We start from the raw sequence: 27,943 nt of genomic DNA on the forward strand, positions 1-27,943 counted from the left end.
CAGTCTTTATACACTATTGTTAAATAATAAATGATATTTAAGTTACTATATTTTATTATCATAGCCTAGTCACACACAATATTAAAATCTATATTAAATTTTATCCAAAGCTCTTTCTAAAAGTTCAGTAAGTCGTCCAACCATGACACGTGGATCATCCAAAAGTCCTGCTCCTATCATTGCATTCTCGTACAACTGAAATACAAAATCGTAGAAAATGCTTTAAACACACATATCAAAGAATTACATGCATTTTAAACTTAGTTATACTGTGCGTATTGCTACGTGTTTCTTTATTCTACAATGACTAGAGGTATAGGGTTGAACTCTCACAATCCATATTTAACATCGCTACATTTTTGCACCTGTCGCAAGTCAGGAGCCTCTGGCCTTTGGTAGTCTTTTATATTTTTTAATTTTAGTTCATTTATATTTTGGAGTTTATTGTGACATCCAGTACACAATTTTACTTAGGACCACCATAGGTGTTGGATTTTCTCGCTGCATTTGTGGCCTTTGGCTATTGTCTACTCCTTGGTAGGGTTGTTGTCTCTTTTGACATACTCCCCATTTACATTCTCAATTTTATTCTCAACACTGACAAATCTATCTCTTAAACAAGGTTCATCTTAAATATTGTGTTGTGGTTTGATTTTTTTAAATTGGTTAGGTAACTCATGCATGATTTCTTGTTATTTGCAAATTTCAAAATGATTTTCTGTTTAAAATGAATATGCAGGCCATTATTTACTCTATATGAGCTTTGGATTTCAAATATTTTGGCCACGAGCGTCACTGAAGAGACATGTATTGTCGAAATGCACATCTGGTGCAAGAAAATTGGTAACGTTAATTTTATTACTCAGATTCACTTTATTTGAAATATAATGGACAGTTGTCTCATTGGCAATCATATCAAATTTCCCTTAATATTTCATACAGGCATAATATATACAATAAAGCAGGTATTTTCAGGCAACTTATTCTTTCTTCAAGATAAAATTGGGGAAAATATACTAGTATTTAATATCTTTGAGGCAGATTAAAATAAAAGACCAGAAAGAGATTTTGCAAAAAGTTTAATAAAATGTTTCACCTTTGAGTGTCTTTTAAAAGAAACTTCACCCTTTCAAAGTCAGTTCGTCATACTGACATTTTGGTATTCTAATAAGTTGTGAGAAAAGAAATATTAAAGGACTTCTACTCGTCATGCTCATTGCTTAATAACTCTCTGGCAATTTTTAGACCAGAGGACATCTATGGTGTATATAAAATTCTGAGTATGTTGTCTATAAACATTTTCCTCTTTCATTAATGTAGTTTTTGCTATGTCATTTACAAACTTACCTGTTCAGCCAGTAATCTTCCCAAGTCAGGATCACTCTCTTTCAGTAAGAACAATTTTCTGATCAATTTATGACTGAAAAATATAAAATTATAGTTATTTCTTTTATAGTTATATCAATGATTGTAGACTAATTAGATATAGGAAGATGTGCTGTGAGTGCCAATGAGACAAACTCTCCATCCAAATAACAATTTACAAAAGTAAACCATTAGGTATGTTAGTGTTAATTCCAGAATATATGATTTTTGAATTCTTTGAGGTAAGACATTCTTGTACTCTGTCAAATAAGAGCAATTAAAATAAGTTAAATCAAGATTACAAGTGGTGCATTTTTTGGGAAACAAGCTATTTTATATTAATGATACACAAGAAAATCATCAGAAAACAGTTAACTTTTTGCCATTCTTTTTTTGCTTTTAAAACTTTCTTTCTTACTTTTCTAACAAATAAACTTGGTCAATATACTTTTCTACCCTTTTCCTGTTTAACTTTTTGTTATATGGAAAATAATTAACATTCACTGCATTTGAAATAGGCAATTTAATGGCATATCATGATTTTAATTGGGCATTATCATTGATTTGTTAACTTTGTGCTTTACCATTCTGTATCTAATGAAAGCCCTGAATTTTAATTCCAAAATTATTGTTTAGTGTTTAATTCTTCAATGATAAGAAAAATAATCAGCTGTCTTAGCTGAAAATCTTCTATACGTTCAATTTTGGTTTGTTCTGAAGCCTCTGGCCTTTGTTAGTCTTGTATTATTTTTATATTAGTTTCTTGTGTACAATTTGGAAATTAGTATGGCGTTCATTATCACTGAACTAGTATATACTTGTTTAGGGGCCAGCTGAAGGACGCCTCCGGGTGCGGGAATTTCTCGCTACATTGAAGACCTGTTGGTGACCTTCTGCTGTTGTTTTTTATTTGGTCGGGTTGTTGTCTCTTTGACACATTCCCCATTTCCATTCTCAATTTTATTATAAATACTCTTAATTTTTCATGTTTATGATTGATGATGGAAGCATATTCATATCATCATAATGTTAGGGACGACATCAAATGTTCCATGTAGGATAAAAAAAACTTGATTCATTTTTTTTACCGACCTCCCTACCCCTCTTTATTTGGGAAAAAATTGATTGACTAATAAGGATATGAATAAAATCGATATCAACTAAACAAAACTTGCAGCAATCTTGACCCCCACCCCCACACTATTTGAATTAAGTTTTTTATCCTTCATTGATTTATTGATGTCGTCCCTTATGGTCTCAGAGATCAGAACAAATTTTAACAGAATTTAGATCAATTATATATGGCACAGAAATTATGTCTTGAATTGATGGATACTATGTTTATATACCATTAAGATGGAGATAAGTGAAATGTATTTTATACTATGTGAAACTTTCAAACAAGTTTCAGGTATAATTGTTAAATAACAACTTTAATGTAATACAACCATGGTTATTTCCTAGTGAACATTTAGTACCTACAGGGCTCACGCTACCAGGCGAAGTGGGCGAAGAAGTCGCTTTCCCGACCGTCACTTCGCTTTCCCCGACCCCCAAAAGCGAAAAGAAGTCGCCCTGTTCTTGACGATACTCGCTTTCAGTCGCTTCCGTCATCGGACATTTTCAATTTTTACCAAGTTGATGAAACATCAATTTTTTTTATTGATATTAAAGAAATTTAGACATAAACGATTCATTATCTTAAGAAAAGAGGTTGAAGCATTGTCTTTGAAGTCTGTAGCAGGTTATTTGATAAAAATACAACTTGTTATGACTTCGTGCATTTCCACTTGTTCCGGTGCTTGTTACTCGAAAACGTACATCAACCTATATTTCGGCGGCAAAATAAGTTTGTTTCTTCATTTAAATGTGATACAAGTTGCCTCCAGTAAGTGTTTAATCCATTTATTGCATTAAAAACGTAATGTTCCCTTCCAAATAACTTGTCAAACATCGTTTATTTTTGTAAATTTTCTTGCATTCGTCCGCCATTGACCGCCTTTGACCGATTTCTAAACTACGGATCTCAACCGGACCAGCTATGACCAAAATCCGTACTTTTACAATAATTACTACGGACGCACGGATGGAACAGCTGACAGAAGAATATTGATCCCAAAGGAGAAAATTACGTATTCCACACGAATTAAAAGACTTTTGGTTACATCTAATTGATTGGTGTATATAATTCTCTATATTTTTTATGGATTGTTTCAAACTATTGATTAAAGTTGTTTAACTCTGAGACTATCATGACTATTATACTATTATCAATATATTATGGCCCAGCTTAATAACTTCTATTTTTTTTTTAATGAAAAACACAAGATAGTTTTGAATTAAATTGTAATTGATATATTATAATTTCTTTACCTTTTTAAGATAAAAAAATATTTTTTTTAGTGCTAGATACTAAATATTTAATTGGTAGTTTCTCACAAGAACCTGAGTAAAACTAACCAACTTTTAATTTGAAATGTTGCTTTAATTGTATACTCAGATATGAATTGAACATTATAAAAAGAACATTATTTACATATGACCCTTTATACTATATATGCTATAGTATAATCATAACATTGTAGCGCACCGCGCAAAAGAGCACTTCTCTTTCAAATCTCACCACTTCTCCCTATCAGTTTCAAAAAGAGAAGTCACTTCTCCCTATAATTCTGAAGTAGTGTGAGCCCTGACCTACAAATTGCATTGGCTACATTTTCTTTTTGACAATTTGTATCATCCTGACTTACCTGGGATTTATTTCCAGTGTGGGTTGTAATAGTCTGTATCGTTCATCTTGTGATTTATCTGCCAATGTTGTTCTCAGGAAATGTCTTGCTGCCCCCATCTCAGCCACTGTGATAATGCATGGATGCGATGATAATCTTTTTGTTACCTGAGGAGGAGGCAAAATCCATTCATAAAACTCAAAAACATAACAATTATTTAAGAATATTCAAATGCAACAAATTGTTGTGTTCTAATGAATCAAACAACAAAATAAAAAGTTAAAACAGTTGCAGAATATGACAATTTTTCATGTTAAAGCTATATTTATGATCTATGCATAGCTTCTGAGGTAGACTGGATGAGTTTATGGTGTAGTATCTGTCCTCTATAATATGTATACACTAAATGAAGCTTTCTGTTTAAATCGTCAAGCTACCAGGGCAATTATTTGATTGAAATATTTGCATGCTGATGATAAAATTTTTGCTGTTTTATAAAATCATGTTATCCATAATTAGATGAGCATTCACCTGAATTATTAATTATATTTCTAGCCAATATCTGATAAAAACCTCATATTGAGAAGCAGCAAAGATAATAGCTCCATTTAATGTGTTATTGTTTGTAACATTTTCGTCACTCATATCAATAAATGCTCCTTTCTCTACATGTGGAAATGTGATTAAAAAAAATTTCAGTATGAATTAAATACCTTTTGTATTTTTTGTTTTTTTCTTTAGCTCAAAAGTATACATATTTAAGCATCAGAATTGGGAAAATACTTAGTATCAACAATTTAAATGGATATAACAGGCTATTATTTGAACTTGGAATTATTATCAATAATGGAATTTACATTATTTCTTGGTTTGATTTTTTTTTTTAATAAATTCCATGTTTATTCTATACTTTATTTTTCTGTGCTGTGCACAACACTTTCTATTACAAAGGAGATAGTACATTTTCAATGGAATGTACTTTGCCGTGCACAACACTATCTATACAAAATACATTATATGGAAAGTATTATGAACAGCTCAAAACATTATAATACCAAATAAACATGAATTTATTAAAAATTTCAAGCACAAGAAATTATGCAAATTCCATAATTAAAAATAATTCCAAGTTCAATTAAAAGCCTGTTCTATGTTTTTTCTTATATGAACAAAAGGAATCCTCAAGTAGCAAAATCTTAGATGCAAACAACAGTAGGATTAAATTTACGTATATTAAGTTTGAGAAGCTTTGTTTTTTTTCGAAATTTGTGACTCATGATACCTTGATTTTCTGTACTTTGTTCGTGAGAATGACACCTAACCATGACATCAGGTCATCAGCGTTAGTTTGACTCAGACTTTCAGGATCTTTCTCATCAACAGTATCTGTATCCTCCTTTGATTCCTGAATTTCATTTTCTATCGATTTTAAATATTTTTTATCAAACTGGCCAAGTTGCATTAACACAAGTTCATCGTAAGGTTCATAACAAAACAACACTTCAATGTCTTTTTTCTGTAGAGCTTCAAAATATGGAGAAGTCTCGGCAAGCTGTCGACTGTAAAAAGACGATAGTAAAATTCATATTATAAATAAGGTAAAATTATGTGATTGATTTTAAAAGTTAAAACAAGAAGGTACTTGTCAACACTGTCAGAAGACTTCATATACAATTGTACAGGTTTAATTTTTTTATAAAACAATGAAATACCATTAAGGCCATGGCATGTTTTGACTTCATAAATAAACACATAAACTAAGCTGTTTACCTAAAGTGGCAAAACTATATCTATGAATAATATGTTAAGAGTGACCATTTTGTATTGTGTTTACAGGAACTGTATATTTGTTGTTAGTGACGGGGTAACCCCAGTTTTTTTTATGATCAATACTTTTGAATGGGAACATAGGGTTTGAAATACCACATGCCTTTTTTGCATTGGCTATTTGTTGTGTATACTTCGTTTTATGACTTGAAACTAATTAAAAGTATTGTATTATTGTGTAATATTTTTAGGGTCTTTCAACTAGGTGTGGAAAGTCCTTATTGTTAAATCCTTCATGTGAATAACTTTTATTTTCATTGTGTTATTTGTTCTTTCGCTGGTTAAGGTAGTTTAAACATATTTATTTATAGTGGATTGGGAAACAAGTTTTGCAACTTATATTAATCCCTTTCCACTTTGCGGGTGCGAGTGCTGCCTTGTAGCGGCATTAGCCTACTCTTTTTCGAAATCTACAAGGGTGTCTTTAACGTGCAAGAGGTAACATGGACAATATGTGTATTTCAACAAAACATTACCATGATAACCATAAACTAGGACTAACCATGTCGTGCCAGACTTTCTATTAAGTTTTACTAATATAAAATAATTGCAGTTAATAAAACTGTTTACTGTATCTTTTATCTCATACAATGTATACCTTGGTGCAGACAGGTAGTATATATTTCTGGCACCAGCCTTCATTCTAGTTGCATAATCAGTCAAACTAACTGCTTCACCAGGAGGTAACTTAGATGACTCAAATCTTAACAACTTGGCTACTTCTTCCTGAAACATCATACAACCATAAAACATTATCTTACTATTTTGATAGAGACCTGCACAAAACTGGCAATTAAGAAACACTGATAATTCACTGGAGCTACTTTCTGTTCATGAATTAAAAATTTGTTCAGGACAATAAGATTTTTTGTCAACTTTTGAAATATTAGATGAGTTATTCTATTAATATAACATTGGAACAGATACAGATTATGCTAGAGCATTAAAACATAATGTTCTAACCATCAACAAATTACAAATCTTATAAGCCTTATCAGTTATACTAGAGAGAAAAAGGCATCACATTTTTCTTAACAACTAATCATCATTGTTTTGGCAAAGTTTATTTTATAAAACTAATGTTCTTTTATTAAACCATAGTATTGGTTATATAAAAAAACAATAATTTTATAAATAACCATAGTAAAATAAAGTACAGAAATAATCTAACCTTCTGTTCCTGTTCATGAGTGGTAATAATACCCTCTCTAAAGAATAGACCATAATCTTCATAAAACTTCATATATTTTTCAGGATCCTTCTTTGATTGGTCCTGGAAAAACTTTAATAGCCTGGTCGTTAAAACTGTTCTTAGTTTCCTGTAAGGAAAGAAAACATCTATGTTGAAGCTGGTATTTAAACATAATATTTCAATTCATTTGGATTTGTTACTTAAGACTAAATACTGATAAAATAAATTATATGCTAAATATATATTTGCATTTCAATTTTTCTTATAATTAAATCAATAAATTTTAAGAGTTGACAGTCATGAAATTTGTAACATGATCTGATGACACAGGGGTGATTCTTACCTGTAGTATCTGTAAAAGTTGGGATAACAATATTAAAACTTCTAAGTGTAAGCAAAAATATCAGGGTCAATTTTCATGAAAATTATATATGCTGATACAATTGATACCAAATATTGTTCACGTCTCATTTTATTTTTTGCAAATGAGCTGAAACAAACAAGTGAATCTGTGAGCTACTTCTCAAGGCTGTTCCAGAAAATACTATGTCCCCCCCCCCCCCCCCCCCCCCGGGACGACACTTTTTTTAACCCCCACCACCCACAGAAATAAAATTTAATTAGAACAGCACTCCCTTTGCATTTTGGTATTTCAAATGCAACCACCCACATAATATTTTAAAAAAAATTGCCTTCCCTGGGGGGGACATAGTATTTTCTGGAACAGCCCTCACCAATGATACCCCCACCTGCTAAAAGTCTAAGGTAAACAGGAAAGGTGGAGTGATGAATATGAAAACACATCACAGGGTATAGTTGACTTATATAAACCCTGACACCAAATTTTAGAAATCCTAGTAATTGAGTTTCTAAGAAAGATGCAAGGACAATTATTCATGGGACAGAGCCAGATGAACAGATGGACAGACAGAGGTAAAACAGTATACCCTTACTTTTTTAAAGTTGGATTATGGTAAAAGGTTATATCTAGATTTTTTAAGCCTACCTGATGAGAGCACTGTCCTGTAGCAATTCTCTGCTCAAATTCAATGGAATGTCTTCACTATCTACCACACCTATAAATATACACATGTGTCAGAGATTGTAAACCTTTTAAAGTGAAATGGTACAGCGTGTTTATTATACTACCTTTTAATATTTCAATTCTGATTTTTTTTCTAACAAAGCATGTCAACAGAAAATAATAAACACAAAATCAAAATAACATTATTATCATAAATTTTTGGACTGTTGTCTTACAATTTAAAATTGATGTTATCTACCAGATATCTATCCTTGGTTGTGAAAAGACATTTTCTTGTATTTGAAGAGGTTTTTTTAAAACATTTGTAATGTACATAAATCAAAGGGAAAAATATACATTATTTTTTTCTATAATTCCAGAGTCCCCAACAATCATCTACTGTATATCTAAAATTAAATACCTTTCACAAATCTCAGCCACCTTGGCAAAACATTGTTAGCTTTGGACATGATCATGATTTTACGACTGTATAATGAAATCCCAACATCTGATTCTCGACTCAGATCAAAAGTAGCTAAAATGAAAATTAACAACATAATTTATTTTGAAATCAAATTAAGTCCTCATTTATTCATATATATACTCCTTTGTTTCTTTTTGTTGTTGCATATGTTATCTTTATATAACAAGTATATAAACAAAATTTTGTATTGTTGTTAGTGGAACAGCTGATTAAATTTTACTTTAAACTCATAATTTTCAGAGCAATTTTTTTCAATGGTGAACAATTTTTTGAGGCAATATTTTGTTTCAGACTGTCAGCAGTTGACTAATATGTTGATAATATGTAAAACTAGGAAGTAATTGGTGTTTTGGTATATTCATGTTAAACAGGAAATATACATTTTTGAAAAACATTATTTAGGATTTTTTATGGTTATTTAGTAAAAACATGTAATATTCAAAGGTTTATTCACGTCATTTTAATTAGGTACTAGTGGCATCTGACATCATTCCAAGCAATTATGGGACTATATCACTCCATCTTTTTATTTCTATATAATGTTTAAAGGAGTGTTGTTTTCCCTTTTTGGTCATCATGGCATTCATACTCTCATTTCATGATGATTTAAGATTTCATTTCCCACCCTTATCCTACTATGTTTTATGCTTTAATGTTCTACTAGCTTTTTTTCAGTAATGTTTGAAATTTTTTGTATGAACTAAACTAGATTATTCTCAATATCGCAAAAAATAAAATAGCATTTTAGTCTTTAATGACAAAACTGCAATAAGAAGTGCATGCAATAATTCATTAACCTACAATAACCAGAATAAAAATCTTGATTGACACTTATCTGTGACTATTACTTACGTTTGTGGTCAGGTACATAAAACAATGCCCTAATGTTCAGTGGAGCATCTATCTTATATTGTAAATGGTATTTGGGTGAGTCATATAAATTAGTGGTAAATCTGTAGAATTCATGGTGCATATCTTCTGTAATGTCCTTTTGATCCATCATCCAAAGTGCCTAGAAATATATTTGTACAATTATTACATTTTGTAATAAGTTGAGCAGCATAAAAAACTGTTATAGCAATCTTTTATAAGTTTTTGTATTTTTGTACTTTTTACAGTTTGGTCACTTTTTGGTAATAGACTTTTGGCGTGGCATAGTTTTATTGACCTCTGGCGTGGCACAGAATTTATAGACTTTTGGCATGGTATGGTATCTATAAATTTTTGGCGGGCTCAGTATTTATGGACTTTTGGCTTCAGGGTTTCGACAATAACGCTAGCCCGCTTGCCAGAGACTAGTTACTTTTGTGTCGGGCTAGTAAATGCCCGTAACGCGGTAGCCCGAGGGGCTAGTAAATTTATTTGTCATTGAACATCAAACTGTTGTACTTTCGGCAAAGTACAGTCCAAACGCCAGTCATATCTGACAGCTTCGTCGAATAATGTCTACACTGGTTCCACAACCTCTTTATTTACATACAGATATAGATACTAGAGGGTAAAATTTCTACCGTAAACCAGTCGCTATAAACTGTCAACTCGGCCTAAGATTACTTGTCCTATAAAGTAAGAATGCACCACGTTTCAAGATTTTGAAATAAATATTAATTAGACTGCATATAAATTTTGGTTTTATTATATTTTATTATTAATCAAATCAGAGATCCTGTTAAATCGTGTGCATAGTTTACCCTTATCTATTACATAGTCTTCGCCTAAATAGTTAAAATTGGAAATGTCCTTTCGTTCTTAAAATACAGCGTTAAAAGGTTCCCTGTTGAAATTTCCCTTTACTCCAAAGGTACACGTGGTGATGAAAACTTTTGGATCTTCTCTGTCTTTATCGAATAAGCGTTTGTCGTGTCGTCATAATTCTTTTCCTATTGCTCTGGATTTATCATTACAGTTGCAATGGACTGAATCGAAAGTAAATTTCCGGTAATAAAATTAAATGTGATAAGCTTCTTTCTGAGAGCCGAGGGGTGATGATGATAGTAAGACTAAGCCATTGGTATCAGAAAGCGTCCATTACACGTACCGAGATGTATTCATGTCTTAATGCATTAACGAGAACAGGATGACCCAAATCAGTTGGAACAGGAAGACTCGGCATCAGAAACCAAAAGTAAAATAGGGGACAAGTCAACTTATTTATGTAAATAAAATTAAACAAAAACTTTTTTTTTTTTTATTTGATTATTTGAGTAGATGAGTTAACACACATATTTGTTTTGTTGTATATAATGCAGATGTAGATTGTTGAATTGATGTGTTCAATCTTTTGATTTTGTCATCTGATAAAGGACTGTCCATTTTTTTATTTTCCTTGGAGTTTTTTTTCTTTTCTTACTATTTTCTTTTTTATTAGTTCAAACAAAAAAATATCCATTCCAATGTGAAATGTAAAAAAGATCAAACTCAAAGGATTTACTTGCACAGATTGACAGATGACAACGGAATATGGTTTATAACTCTTACGTCATTTTGGTTTCTGGTGGAAAGTCGTTTCATTGGCAATAATACCACGTCTACTTGCTTTTATATACTGAACATTTAAATATGTTGAAACATAAAATGGGGAAAATCTTTAAACAACTCTATGATAGAAGATGCACACCCTAAATGGCAAAGTGTGAGAACTTTCAAAATCTGGAGTTGATTTCACAACAACAAAAAAAACAACTTAATTTATAAAAAACAAAATTTTTATGACTAAGGCCACACCAATTTAATTTCTTGTTCTACGGAATTTTGGACTTCAAAAATTGGGGCGAGCGAGCGATTTGAAAATTTTAATAAAAAAATATTTAATTTGCAAATTTTTGAGGCGAAGCTTAAAAAGTAAAGGCGAGCGATTATATTTTTTTTTTGTAAACATAAAATAGTAGGTTTGGACTATATTTAAACTTGATTTATCACTTGTACCTTGAAATTTCTTTAATTTATGAAATATTTTTTCCCTGTTCAACAAGAAATAATTGACTAATTAAATCAGGTCTATGTATGTGTGACTGACAATGAGACAATTCTCCATCCAAGTCATAATCAGGTTCAGAACAACCCCTTAATGTTATGAATATATCCCTTTTATGAGGGGTCATTATATAAGTTATAATATATATTTTTTGTAAAAACACTTTAAGTACAAAAGGGCTAATATTTTCCCAAAGAACTATAATATTTGGTATTAAATGGTCAAAACAGAATTTTGTAATATTCCAGCTGGACTTTATTAAACCATGTTAACACATTTACTTTACATTGTTTTAACAGTTTAATATTATTCAAAATAAGTGGGCCCATCCCTCTTTAAGAAAAGTTGTTAAAAATATAATGTATTTCTCCTCTTTTTGAGTAAAACATTCTAAGTTGTCAAAGGTTTTGTATAGTAGCACTATACAAATCCTTAGTATTTCTATTTTCTTTTCTACATCAGTAAACATGGTAAAATGACCCCTTCAGGGCCCTTGTCTGAGGGAGGGTTGCCAACCTGATAATAACAAACATAGGTCAAAGTACGGCCTTTTACACAGAGCTTTGATCCAGACCAACCAGCAAACTATAAGGGACCACAACTTAGTATTGTACATAATTCGAACAGGAAAACCAACGATCTAAATTATATTTCCAAACGGGAAAATACTAATGAACCACATCAACAAACGATAACCGCTGAACAACAGGACCCTGAATAAAAAACCTGGACAGGTGCACACAAACCTGCAGCGGGTATGACCGTCACCATACATTATAATTGCAGTTGAAGGCAAATCATTCAGAAGTTCTTTGTACTTTATTTTAACAACGAACATTTTTTTATAGGGAATATAAGTTAGGGGGAAAGAAACCAACGGTTTATTCTGTACTAGTATTTTCAGTTATATATTATATCGGAGCACTCCCAGGTGAAATTAATAAATTGGTTTCATGCTGAAACAAATATTCTCGCAGATATTTACAGTGTTGTGGGGTACTGATAGGGTTAAAATTGTTATATAAAGGCTAGACTGTGATTTTATAAACAAATGTTGAGATCTTTTTATAATATTTACAAAAAACAACGATGCGGGAAATGGACATGATTTCATTTCCGGATGCGGGAAGCGGGAATATAATAAAAATAAAAAAATTCTGTTTTGAAAAAAATAGGTGCGGGCGGGTCCGTTGAACAAGGAATCAAATTGGTGTGGCCTAACGATCAATCTTAATCATATTTTTTGTGGTGAAACCGACTCCTTGGTTGTATTCAAAAGTTATAATCATCTTTTAAATTTGAATGATTGATATGGGATGAAACAAGTACAATCTTTTGATAATTTTGTGGAAAACGACTAGTACTCAAGTCTGGAAAAAATTTTGAAAAAAATCAGCCAAAAATTCTAAATTAGCTGATACACATGAGTGCAATCTTTCTGCAAATTTTCAAAGATCTGGGTTGAATATTATTCAATTTTTACACAAAAAGAGTACCATCTTGAATTGGAAATATTTTTTGATGAGCCTTATGCTTAGATTAATAAACTTAAGCAATAAACATTTTAGTTGATATTTCACAAAGACAGTTTTATGGTAAAGGCATTACCTGAACAATATTTGCTCTGCGTCCATTTAGGAAAATTGGTACTCCAAGGAAATTACTGTATTTTTTTATAACATCTGAAATGTAAAAAAAGGTTAATGTACTTCATTAAAATTAGAGAATTAATAAGTATATATGACGTTATCAGCTTTAAAATGACAAAAATAAAATATATGTCTAATTTATTTTTAATACCTGAAATATATATTATCCATCTTCGTGCATCAAATTGTCTAACGGGATAAACTGTGATCTTGCTGAAATCAATAGTTTTTTTTCCCTTACACCTAACTAGGGCATATACTATAATGAGAAAAACTATATTTCTTAAAAAATTTTAAGTTAAAAACTTTTTTTGGCGGGAATTTGCCCCAAAGTTGGTCCTCAGGTACAAACAGCGTCAATTTTGACCTTTTTTCGTTCTTTTTCTCGACCTGTAAGTCTGAGAGATGCTAATAGATGCATCCATCTGTAGTTTACATGTAGCGTGGACACCAGTGAACACTTTTATCACAACAGTTGTTAGGTCAGAGTGAAACTGATCTGGGTTCATCAGTGTAAAGAAGGTCATTTGCACCAAAATTCACCAAATTTCGGAATTTTTCCAATTTTGAACTTTAACTGGACTTGCAACCGGAAGTAGTCGTTTCCTCGGCGTATTTTTTGGCGGGAATTTGCTCCAAAGTTGGTCCTCAGGTACAAACAGCGTCAATTTTGACCTTTTTTCGTTCTTTTTCTCGACCTGTAAGTCTGAGAGATGCTAATAGATGCATCCATCTGTAGTTTACATGTAGCGTGGACACCAGTGAACACTTTTATCACAACAGTTGTTAGGTCGGAGTGAAACTGATCTGGGTTCATCAGTGTAAAGAAGGTCATTTGCAACAAAATTCACCAAATTTCGGAATTTTTCCAATTTTGAACTTTAACTTGACTTGCAACCGGAAGTAGTCGTTTCCTCGGCGTATTTTGATAATAAACACGACCAGTCGTAATGTGCCTTTAGGTTAACAGTATTTGTCAAGGTTTCAGTCCTCTGAACTCCGTGATTCAGACCTTGAAGGTAAGCCCACCCCTCCAAAAAAAACAATTTTGTCCGATATCAAATTTTGAAGTTCGTATTTGAGCTCAAAATGAATATTTAAAGTGAGAAACATGACATGAATAGTTTCAGATTAAGGAAACGTGCATACACTACGAAATAAATGGTATTACGATGACCTTAAAATGTATGGAGCGCCATTGATGCCAAAATAACGGTATTCTGGGTACGGCCGTAATATTACGGCCCCCACACGACAAGGGTTAATATATCTGTTTTCAACCCTTCACACATTTGGTAGTGAACAAGTTGAAAAAAAAGTGGCCTCAATTGTCCAGCTTTACGTAAAATTTTAATATATACATAAGATTATCTTTTCTGCAATTACTTTATCAAAGTAAATTAGTTACCATTAACAATATTTTCTTTAGCATAATCATAGCAGTCTCCTTTCAGATGTAGTACAATTTTTGTCCCTCTGTCAACTGCCTCAGCTTCTGAAAGTTCATAGGATCCTGTTCTACAAAAACAAATTAATATATGTGTGCAAGTTTAAGTCAATGTACCTTTTTTAAGCCATTTGAGAATGTTTAGGATAATATAAGATTATAAATTACTTTCATACTCAGCAAGTCTAATAAAATGTCGATCAAAAAGTTATAGGGATTAAAAAATAGCAAGTTCAGACTTTTTGACTTTTATTCGTATTTTTTTTTATAATGTAAGTATAATATTTGTTACTTAAGATGTATAAATATAAATTCTACCACTGCATCGAGTGTAATATGATATTTATCCACTTGATACAGCTAAATTTTCAAATTTAAAATGCAAGGCTGGCAGAGCGTTTTAAATATTTAAAATTTAACTGTCGAGAGTGGATAAATATCGTTTTACACAAGATTAGGTGGTGGAATCTGTTTCTCTAATGGTTTTCAAACTAATTCCTTCTTTACAAATTATCTGCAAAAAGATGTGTTCTTTCTATGTGACGTCATCAGGCATGGTCGCCTTTTGTCATGCCGTCACAATAAGAAATTCAGAGGAAAGCAAGAAAATTTGATGTCATAATTGGATTTTAATAAATGATGAACTGAGATCAAAGAAACCACATGTTGATTAATTTTTTTTTATACAATGGATGCAGAAAGGGATAAATTCACGAAAAATTAGAGAAAAAGTTATACACTGCTATGACTGGTCTTTGTTTTGTTTTTTTAAATATTTTTCCTGATTTAAATTGATCTGATTCATATAGTTTGTTCTTATGATGTGCTGTAACACCATTGTCTCATACTAGGGGAAGGTTGAGTGCTCAGAAACAAGTTTAACCCTTCTACAGTGAAATCTGACTAAACCGTATCCTGAATAAACCCAAAACCTGTATAAACCAAACATGTTCATAAGCACCGTCATATCAAATTATTTGCGGTGTGAACCTGATAAAACCGAAAAATTGGCCAAAACCGAACAAAACATGAGTCCCGAAGAGGTTCAGTTTAAACAGGTTTCACTATACATTATTTAAGTCAGTGCCTGTCCAAAGTCATGTACCTGTAGTATAGTGGTTGTTGTTGGTTCATCTCTATCATATTTGTTTTTTGTTATTTTTTTTGTTATAAATTATGCTGATACTTTGCTGAATTGTATTGTGGTATATTTTTCAAGTTGAAGCCTTTTATAGCTGACTGTAGGGTATGGATTTTTTCATTGTTGAAGGCTGTATGGTTGGGCACCTAGTAATGATAACATCCACTTCATTTGAACTTTGCAATCATACCACAACTCCTTATATATATACATATGTCATGTATGTATAGCCTTTTATGGCTACCTATATGGTATGGTGTTTTTCTCATTGTTGAAGGCTTACAATTGTCTTATACTCAGTCATACCAAATCTCATTATTCTATAATGATAAGATAGACAAATGTGAGATAAGTTCATTTACATGAACATAAACGTTTTAAAGGGAATATTTACCCATCTGATGACCACTTATAAGCAGGTGAGTCAGGATGATATGTTTTAGAATACACTTCCACTTTTGAAGCAACCATGAATGAGGAATAAAATCCCACACCAAACTGACCAATGATATTACTGGCTACATCACTGCTCCCTTGGTCCACATTCTCTAGAAAGGCCTACAACAGACAACAATATATTGGTTCCTTTTTTTATAATATGTTTCTTATTACAGATTAACCTTCCTATTAAAGTGAGTTTGTTGTGTCAGAGAGAAAAAAGAAGAACACTCAATTTTCTTCATTTGAGTCAATAGACAATTTACATTTTAACTCATTGTAATTCTCAAATGCTTTTATATAAACTACTAATTTAAATTATTTTAATTGATGAAGTAACAACAGGTGAAAGTAAGGTGACAGGTTAACAATTTCTAAAATTAAGACTGGCATTTTGATTTCTACTTATAATGTTGCGGTCTCGTTATATGTCTTTTTTTAATTAAAAAAACACATAAAATTATGAATTAACAGTGGTTGAAATACATTTAAGTTTACTGTGCCTATCCAATAAGCTTTGTGGTCGAGAATTACCTATTGCCTGACCAGTTTAAAAAATTGTCAATACAATTTGTCCATTTAAATTGTACAATATGTATTGTGAGAGCTACTATCAACAGGTGGTCATTTAACTACCTGTAGATTTATTTACCTGGTTTGTTTTTGACAGAGCTAATTTAAATGAATGATACATGTAGCTAGCTTGCTTTCCTCATGTTTAATGTCCTGAATGAACTATTCTATTTAGGTATGGGACATTTTACATTAAATACAATATTTGTTCTTTTTAATAAAGATATTTATTGTAAATTTATTTATTTTGCTTACAATCACAAATAAATCATTGCTGGTATATCCCACTTTCATAATGAAGAATAAAGCACTGAAATTTCTATTCACTATAAGCCATTTGTACTTTTTTTGATATATTGAAAATAAATTTTTAACAGTAATTCCAATTGAAGTAGATCCTGAATATTAAATGAAACTCAGCATCACTACTATTCCATTTCAGGAATCTTAATATAACATGAAAATATATCCCATTAGAAAACACTACGCCACACATAATTCATCTTGTAGAATTATTCACATATCCAAAAAAATCCATTTCACAAACACTTTAATTCCATTCAGGAATCAAAAACTTAAAATACATCCCACATTAAAAACACCATGAAGCCAACATATATCTCCTTTTTTATAAACTAAATATATATCTCCTTTTTTATAAACTAAATCCACTGATTGAAATGTCCATCTTGACTATTTAGAGACACAAAAAGAAATGGCTTAAAATGTCCCATATCTTATTCAGGACATTGGTCATGATGCATGAGGAAAGCAAGCTAGCTATCGGTCATATAAATTTTACCTTTTAGAAATAGTGAATATTTTTTTACTGGGTAGTTAAATGACCACCTGTTGATGAGCTCTCATAATACCTATCATACAATTTAAATGGACAAATTGTGTTGGCTATTTTTTATACTAGTCAGGCAATAGGTATTTAAATACCCCAAAGGTGATGAGATAATGACAGTAAGATAAAAAATCTTTTTATATTCACAGATATACCAACCTTAGAACCAGACCTTGCTATCGTACCCAAGTTTTCAATTATTTCTTCTTTGGTCATGCCAACTCCAGTATCCTGAAATGAAGAGAACAAGTGAACAAAACCATTTCATTTTATTATTTTAGAGATTCATTCCATTTATTTTTGTTTCGATTTATATCATTTCTTCCATGTAATTATTTAACTAAGTAAGTTAAAAAAAAGTATGGAAAACAGGAGGCTAAACAAAAAAAAGATCAGAGTTAAAGTTGTGTTAGTTTCTTAAAACACTAATTTCAAGTTAAGCTTTTACTCTTTTGTGCTTTACCATTTTTTTTATTTTGACAAGAAATAATTCATATCAAATCACCAACTATGTCTGAAAGTGCTGAGCTGTACTTTGTGACCATGTGGACTGGTTTTTATTTTTGAAAAAAATCTGCCTTTTTCACAATGGTCTACCCTATGCAGGGGGTCTCATTGGGGGGTTCTGATTGTCAGATTCTAGTATCCTGCTTACACTATGTAGGTAAGAAATTCTTTTTTTTTTAGTAATTTCCTGTGTACCGCTAGACTTCATTTCCCATTTTCACGGCACAATAATTGACTTTCAAGTGTCACACTTACAAAAAAATCGGCAATCGCTTAGACCCCAATGAGACCCACTTTGCATGCTATGTATAAACTTTATACTTTCTGATATCATGATAAAACAAACCTGTATAGTTAATGTTTTCTTTTCCTCGTCTGTAGCTATATGAATCTCTAAAGATAGATCGTCTGTAATGGATTCTTGTTTTGTCACCTGTATATATCGTAACTTCTCCAAAGCATCACTGGCATTAGATATCAATTCTCTAATGAATACCTGAAAAAGAATGTATTTTTGAGTATTTAGAGTAGGTTTTCCTATGTGAGTTGGAATTTGAAGAAAACCAGCATATTTGTCTGATGAAAAGTGATATTCACTATGCTAAATATCACATGCTTTTATATGTAGAGTATTTGATTTACAATTGAAATCGATATTTGAAAAATTGTCATTAAAACTTATTTTTTTCCCTCTTGTGAGAATAAAACAATCTCTTAAAAAAAATAGATATTCACAAAGGCCAACAATGGAAACTGAACTATACCTGTTGCTATATATTCCTAATTTATGAAGGTAGAATAATTTCCCTTAATTTTCTCAAAAAAATATTACTTAAACATTAGGTTTTGTTTTTTTCACAATCCGTAAATTTACAACTTTTGGGTTGTCACACATTTCAAAACATGACTGCAACACTTATTTCTATATTTAGCTCATAATTTTGAAGATAACAGACAAATGAGATTTATATTGTCCATGAAATTACACCTAAATGATTAGAAAAGACATCTGCAGGGATAGACAATTGGAAATTCTATTTGAGGAAAGAAGTCATAAGAAATATGAGGAAGAAAAAAAGATACAACTTTTTTACTTGTTTTAAAATGAAACAAAAAAAATCTGAATGTCTCAGGGACATAACTAAGCCATTAAAATAAGTTATCTGTACAAGTGAATAAAATACACATGTATACATGGTATAAGTATCTTACAATTATACTAATATAAGTATTATACTATTTACTTCTTAAAAGTAAATAAAAATAACTTGTATAAGTAGTGCCCCTTACTGCCTGTTTGATTCATGAAATAAATTTAATACTGTCTTTGACAATGTATTTGTAAATGTATATTCCTACCTCTTTTTCAGAGTATAGAGATCGAGCAACAATGTCCAATAACTTCCTCGTCTCTGCTTGAAATTCATGTTTATCTGATGGTCCTGTCAACAAAAACCAGTTCATCTTATAATTCATATTACTAAAGATTCCCTTATTTTCATAGGTTTCAATTTTTGTCGATTGAGGTAAACTTTCATTTTTTCATGAATATTTGATTTTGTGGTTTTACTAATCTCTGCATACAAAAACTAAATTTCATTTTTTTATGGATATTTGATTTTGTGGTTTTCTAATCACTTCGAATAATAATGAATCCACTGTAACTGACGATCATAACAATCATAATTTATCATTTTCCTCAATTTTGCATATAAATTTATACTTCTATTTTTGACGTTTTTTTTTTTTTTTTTTAATTAACTGAAACTATTTTTAGATAAAACAATGAGCCTAATGGGTTTATATAGAGCAACGCAATGTGTGCTCTCCTACTTTGAAGAAACACAAACTCAAACAAGGCATAGAACATGTACAATGTACACTTCATATAAAGAAAGAAATTTGTGGTATGTTATTAATTTTAGCTTGAAGTCATAAAAACTTTCAGGTACAATTAGTGTACTAAGACTCGGAAATCAAGCAATCAGATTACCAAATTAGACTAATTCGAAGCACATATTTTGTACCTTATTACTGAGTAGAGATATTTATGACAGAGAGTGCTTGATTCTGAATTTGTTAAAGGCTGGATTAACAAGAGTCTGATACAATGAACGTTTAGTTTTTCTAACATGTGACCCCTAACAATATTCTGAATGACCTTCAATTATTTTACCTTTAGATCTTTCTGTATCTTTAATGATAGAATGATAATCCTCTTCTACCTCTGCTTCTTGTGTGTCCTCTGTATTGTAACATCTGGCTGTGGTAAATAATGATCTGGCTTGAAGATGGGGATTCTTTACTTCATAAATAGGAATTGTATCTTTGCCTGCAACATTTGAAAAGCGCAATTGAGTATTTTGATCAATTTCAGATTTATATAAGTATGTACATGATGTAAGTATTGGGTAGTCACTAGATCATGTAGATATGGAGTACATCGGTCACAGCTGAGGGGGAAATTTCCTTCTTAAAGGTTTCAGAGGTTACTGGTTAGCAGGCATGAGTTGGTAAAGTAAATGTATTTTTTGACACACGGTTTTAAACAGATTTTATCTCTCTCAAACAAAAATTCTATTAACTTTTATATGGCAGAGAAGCTGCCACTTATGGGATATAAATTCAAAGGAAATAAAATTGATGTCGGACATGTACTTACAATTTTTTTTTTTAATTCTTGCTTAATTGATTTTATAAAGCCATCTAACTGATAGTGTGGAACTAGTCTAAATAATAAGGACATTTTTGCAAGGATGTTTTTTTCCCTTCCTGTAATGCCTTATAATGAATGACATCATAACACTTATGCCTTTTCTGTCTGAACTTTAAGACCAACTTTGCCATGAAATCTTTGTTGACAGCTAGAATTCTTTGCATATTTACATATTGTTTGTTGGCTCAGAAATTTACATGTATCAAAAGTATTGGAAAAATAAGACATGTTTCCATTTGAGATGTGCAATGATCTACTTCTTGTTTAAAGTTGGTCTCATTGGGGTCTAAGCATGACACAAATTTCCGACTTTTTGAAAGCTTGACACAAAAAATTCAAATTTATTGTGCGGTGAAAAAGGGAAATGAAGTCTAGGGGGACAGGGGAATTTACCAAAAAAATGAGAATTGCTGATGTATATAGTGTAAGCGGGATACAGGAAATCAAGATAATCAATTTAAACATGAAAAGATATAGAACATGTAGAAAGAGGGGATAGGACCTTTATTGGGACTCCGGGATCAGGTGTTTTTAAGCTCAGGATTTCGGGATTGACGCTTTCTGGATCTGGGAATTATTTTTTTTAATTTCGGGACCTCAGGAATTTGTGTTTTAAAGACCGGAATTTTGGGATCAGGACCCCCACTACCCTCCCTCTAGAAAGTGCAAGCTTTATATATGTTAAAATACAAATTATAATATAAGAATAATACAGGTAATATATGTAGTTCATATACATTTTGGTTTACCTCGTGTACAGTCCTACTACAGCATGTACATGTATAGTGTCAATGTTACATTAATAAAATCATGCCTGTAAATGGTGAAAATAAACAAAAGCTAGCTCCACCAGCCTAGTCTCATATTATCATGAATATTATCTAATATTACGGATTACAAATGTGTCGAGGTTTGTGATTGGATAACAACACAGAGATGTCAGTATATATACAGACAACTGCCGGGGTATATACGACGTTTTTATCCCCAATTGGAACCTCAAAAACGTCATCATAACACCAGTGTGTTAGAGTCACCAGATGTGACGTAGTCAAAAGCTACCAGACTGTCCGAGGTTCACAGAGGGAAAATAATGACGTGCCAATACTTAAATTTAATGTTTAAAGTGTTGTTATAAATAATAACATACAAAATAAAATTATGTTCACAGCAAATTAGAAAATCCTTCACGTATGCCGAACATATCAGGTTGGATTTTTCAACTTATATATGCGTTGTCAACAAATACCTGCACTGGAAAATAACATTAAGTCAGGGGTAATCTGTAATATATGTGTAATTCAGGTCTCAGAAAGGGTACATACTGTGACATTCCCGGCTTAGGGCTTATATCCCCTTCGCCTTCTAAGCCAGGTAGGTATCAGGTCCGTTCGCGCCCAATATACTTTCGCACCTCGCACATCCGCACCCAAGGCCCATTCGCACTCTACACGTTCGCGCCCAATTTTAGTTCAAATTCCAGTTGAATAATTGGAAAATCATGATTGTTGTTTTTAATTGCTTTGGTGTAAATACTGAATGTATTTATAGCTTGGTATGAGTAAATGATGGAAGATTTTAAATGAAAAACACGAAAGATAATTGTTTTCAGGGATGGGCACGATTACTGGCAAATGTAATCGATTAATAATCGATTACATGAAGGATTTTTGTGCAATCGATTAATAATCGATTACTCAAATTTTAGTATGTAATCGATTACAATCGATTACTTTATCAAAATTAAAATATAAAGTAATTACATTACTTTTCGATTACTGTCAATTACATGCTCAACATTTCACCAAAAAATAACATGTATAAACACAATTATATTGCTCAACATTTGTATAGTGGAAATTATAAAGAACTTACCAAATGCATCATTTAAAGCATTGTTTCTAAATTGTAAGTTAATAGCTGTTTTTTAAAATCATCTCTCTTAATGAAGATTAGAAATATTTAAAAAATCTTGAAATTTTTACTTTCAACATAAATGAAAGATGTCATTGAATTGCAACAATCACTTATTCATAACTAATTGTTTTTCATAAATTTTGCTTTCTTACTGACTTCAGTTAGCTTTTTTGTTTTTTACTCTTTAAAAAAAATATTTAAGCATAGTTAATTATAATGTTTAAGGAAATATAAAAATAATAGTAGAATAATTAATCAGTTCAGCTAATTTTTAAGATCAAAATTTATTTTTATAATGACATGCATAACTTAAACCTTTTGTTTGGATAACCACCCTGATTACAGATTATTTAACTGCCACTAGAGTACAATCTATAACCTTGGGCTGAATACTGTAAATTTCATTCTTAATTAGACCATGGAAGTATTATATTGACAGGAACTACAACGACTAATTAGCACTTATTTATAACCCGGGGAGCTCTGTAGAAAAGATATGGAAACTGACTAATTAGTATGTTATCGTTAATAGCCCTTTGTGACCATGTGCGATGCCGCCGTCATAAACTGACCAGACATACTTCTTATCAATCACGTGGTTTTAATCGAGACAGCTGAACAATATTACCTGTCGGAAAACACCTTTACTTATGTCAATCGCGTCGGTAGACCTTTATTCGTGAACAACTTATTTAAACAAATCGACTTATGCATAAAAAATGAAAATCGGCCCAGAATTAACTAGTCTACAACGATTTGAAATAGTGAGTGACATTATTTTATTATTTTGTGGGTGAAGTTTAAATCGCGATTAAGGTGTGTTCCGGTTACCGCCGGTTAACAATAAATATATTTGATAAATATTAAGACTGTGAAGTTTATAGTAATATATATGTTTAAGTTACTGGATAATCCTGGAAAGTAGAAATTTCCAGTTTACAATACGAAAATTAATCGAGCAAGTCGAAAATTTATCGAACAATAAAATACAGCAGAGGAAAACAGAGATCTATAACTACGTTATATAGCTAATTATGTAATACATTTATTTTCCCTAAAATATGTTATCACTATCCGACCAAATGATACTGGTAAATATTAAGTGGACAGTCGCACAATAATTTGCATAATGTCACCATACATATCCTTGAGTACCATTACTAAAAAAAAATCACCACATCGGGGTTCGCCGCTGAACATTCGTATACTAACCAATGATCTTACCCTGGATTTAGAGCAAAGCTTAATAATTCCTACATTTATCTAAAATCTCTTTGATCTTTTTATTTTATCAGAACGATCATTTACAATCGTCTTAAATATGCAGGAAATGTGTGCCACTCAGTGGTGTAAACACGGTAGTTATCATATAATCACAACTTATCGTCAAATTTCTACCGAACAATAAAAAAAAATAAAAATGGGGCATTTATTCGATAAATTTGATACAAATTTCCATCGTAAATGTGTTTTATCAAAGAAATAATGATGACTCGCATTAATCCATCAGTCACTCAATCGGCACACATATGCAGATGTGAGGTAACGGAATCTGTCGAGGTTTTCCGATTGCTGTTTCCTGAGAATTTATAACAACTTTCGATTTCTTCGTTTATTTCCGTAATCCCGAAAGCAGCCGATAATGACAATATTGTTGGCCACCACACGCTGGTATGTAAAGAACGTGCCATGTTTCAAGCTAATTAACATGTCATTAAATTGCGCGCGGCATCGCAGATGAAACGTTTGAAGTCGGGTCGTAGTAGTTCCTGTCAATATAATACTTCCATGATTAGACATAAGATAATTGAAATAAAAACAAGCTTTGTTTGTTATTGATTAGAAGACTTTGATCATCTAATTAGGAAAGGCAAGAATATTATCAAGATTTGTTGACTTCTCCCCATAAAATTATATACAAAATATATTTATAGTGTAAAAGGGATACATGTATCTATTTCTAAAAAGAATTGCAATGCATTGCCATTGGTTCATTAATGTTAAAAGGATTTTTTATTCTTTTTTAATTCAATTTATATACATGTATATCATAACATTTAAGAAATCAACTGATTATCTATTCTAAGCTTTAATTTCAACTCTGACTGAAAATGATGTTTTCAGGAAATATAACGCAAATAAACTTATCACTTTTAAAAATGTAGTGAAGAACTTAACGAAAGACAGACACATTTCTTATTTAAGACCTATTTTATTATTTCAAATCTATTTTATTATTTAATATGAAAGCTCTTGGCTTCAATTATTGACAAGCACATACATCCATTTGTTTTAAAAAGCTAGATATAAAGTAAATTTAGGTAGGGGGTCTGGTTGCTCATAATGCAGCTTGAGACAATAGATAGCTTTACTCTCAAGTATTGTTGATGTATAATATTTTATTTGTACTTCAAAGTGATAACATACATATTTTCCTCTGAAATAGGTTGTTTTTCATCAAACTATTTTACTAAAGTAATCGAAATGTAATCGAAAAGTAATCGATGATTACACCCAATTTTTTGCTGTAATCGATTAAATTACGATTACATGTAATCAAAAATGTCTTCGATTACAGATTACTGTCGATTACTTGAAAAAATGTAATCAATTACAATCGATTACGATTACAGATTACGATTACCCCATCCCTGATTGTTTTTAACAGCTTGGTCTCTTTGATCTGAAACAAATGAAACAATAAAATATAGCAATACACTATCATAACCAAAACATGATCAAACATAATAAAATTTATTCAACACACACAAAAAAACGTAGTAAGAATCTCACTCCATTTTGTAAGATCTTGAAACAAGTCAATGAAACAAAGTTATAGCAATACACTAACCAAAACATGAATAAGAGTTATTCAACACAAAATAACACGTTGAAGGAATCCCACTTTATATAAAAGGATTTTTTTTTACAATACACTATCCAAAACATGCTTAAGATTTATTCAACACAAAAAAAAATGTTGTCTCACTTTATTTTGAGACAATGACAACATATATAAGAATACACTTGCCAAAACTTGATTAAAAAGCTATTGGGTGCGAACATGTAGGGTGCGAAAGTGAAAGGGGCGAACATGAGTGGGTGCGAACGTGAATGGGCGCGAACGGACTCGGAATCAGCCAGGTATGTCACAGTATATATACCCTGTCCGAGACCTGAATAACATATATTAGATGCAAGCCCCATCACTTCAACAATTGCACACGTTTATCTAAGACTACTTTCGATTTTTAAACGGTATTTTTGTAAAATTGTTATGGTGAAAATGGTGAACCATAACTAGGACTGACAACATGGACAGTACCATCAGACTGGAAGCTAGCAAACATCACAGCTATCTACAAGAAAGGTGATCGTACACAAGCAGTCAACTACAGGCCCGTCTCTCTGACCTCTATATGCTGTAAAACAATGGAACATATCATCTATCGCCATGTAATGAACCACTTGGAAAAACACAACATCTTAGTGGACTACCAACACGGTTTCAGACAACACCGCTCCTGTGAAACTCAACTGGTGAACACAATAGAATCAGTGGCAAGATCTCTGGACATGAGAGAACAGATAGATATGCTTGTCTTAGATTTTTCCAAGGCATTTGACACAGTCCCACACCAGCGGCTACTGCAGAAAATGAGCTATTACGGTATCCGTGGGGATGTTCTTGGTTGGATAAGCGCATGGCTTACCAAACGAAACCAACGAGTTTGTGTAGATGGTGAAATGAGTGATATGAAAGCAGTACGTTCCGGTGTACCCCAGAGGACGGTCCTTGGACCCTTATGTTTTCTGCTGTACATCAACGACATAGGCGATTCTATATCGCCATGTACCAGTCTACGACTGTTTGCTGATGACTCCCTTTTGTACAGAAGCGTCCACAACTCGGATACATGCCAGCAGCTACAACAAGACCTTACGCAACTGGTAGAATGGGCAAGACGCTGGCAGATGACATTCCATCCAGCAAAATGTTTCATCCTTAGGGTAACCAGAAAACGCAACCCTGTCGTTCACAACTACCATATGATGGGGCATTACCTGGAAACTGTTCAGCACTATCCATACCTCGGCTTAGAACTATCAGAGGACATGAATTGGGACCACCATATAACAAAAGCAACATCAAAAGCCAACAGAACACTTGGATTTTTAAGAAGGAACTTAAATAATTAGTGCCCACAAGACATAAAAGAGATTGCATACAAAACATTAGTCCGACCACACCTTGAGTATGCATCTGCAGTGTGGGACCCATATAAAAAGTGCCATATTAACCAAATCGAGATGGTACAACGAAGAGCTGCCCGATTTGTAACATCAACCTATTCTCGGGAACCAGGAACTGTAACCAACATCCTACAGACACTTGGCTGGCCAACACTAGCAACATGCAGACAATTCAAGGAGCCAGGCTCATACTCCTTTATAAGATCCCACATGGAGAAGCATCAGTCATTATTCCAGATTACATCAGAAGACCAACTGTAACAACCCGACAATACCACAGAGACATGTTTTCCAGAGTCAGCACTTCAACGGATGCCTATAAATACAGTTTCATCCCAAGAACAATTGTTGACTGGAACCAACTACCTGAATGTGCCATCCAAGCTCCCACAACAGTCGCCTTCCGGGTCTGTGTGTGGCAGTTCCTGGCGTAACTATTGATGCCTGATTTTAACCCTGTACAGTTGTTGCAAACATCACATAATTTTATTTGTTTTTGTTCCTGTAAATACACAAAGTTTGTCATTTTTAACTTGGCGTGTACTGGTTGACACACGCGCACAGTATATTTGCGTTATGGATTTTCCGACTGCAGATTAACCATATAGAAGTAGAAGTAGAAGTTATTTACTTATCATGAAGGCCTATGGTTAATCAAATCTATTAAGAGTTAGTAACTTAATTGAGAGAACTGCGTCATTGCAAATGAGTCTTTACCTATGCGAATAACTGAAAATTGCTTTGTGTTCTTAAAGTAACGACTTGAACGTGTGAATCGACCAATGTTTTGTAATCTTTGAAGGACACACGACCTCATGGAGGCTGCCATGATGAAATATTTCGTGTATAATATTAG

The 27,943-nt window shown here is 32.1% G+C and overlaps 1 protein-coding gene across 1 annotated transcript; it reads right to left on the reverse strand.

Moving 5' to 3' along the window:
- Nucleotides 1-36: 36 nt before the first annotated feature.
- LOC134697396 (heat shock protein 75 kDa, mitochondrial-like) lies at nt 37-27,935 on the reverse strand. The gene is made up of 17 exons (XM_063559657.1): nt 27,805-27,935; nt 20,377-20,532; nt 19,560-19,642; nt 18,547-18,696; nt 17,853-17,924; nt 16,227-16,390; nt 14,653-14,762; nt 13,204-13,277; nt 9,474-9,633; nt 8,559-8,672; nt 8,120-8,189; nt 7,093-7,240; nt 6,520-6,647; nt 5,377-5,653; nt 4,116-4,261; nt 1,348-1,420; nt 37-195 (listed from the first exon to the last, which is right to left on the reverse strand). The coding sequence occupies exons 1-17, from the start codon at nt 27,914-27,916 to the stop codon at nt 94-96; spliced, it is 2,139 nt and encodes a 712-aa protein (XP_063415727.1). The 5' UTR covers nt 27,917-27,935; the 3' UTR covers nt 37-93.
- Between the last annotated feature and the right edge of the window lie 8 nt (nt 27,936-27,943).

Source organism: Mytilus trossulus, chromosome 14, assembly GCF_036588685.1.
Source record: "Mytilus trossulus isolate FHL-02 chromosome 14, PNRI_Mtr1.1.1.hap1, whole genome shotgun sequence".
Taxonomy (NCBI): Eukaryota; Metazoa; Mollusca; class Bivalvia; order Mytilida; family Mytilidae; genus Mytilus; species Mytilus trossulus.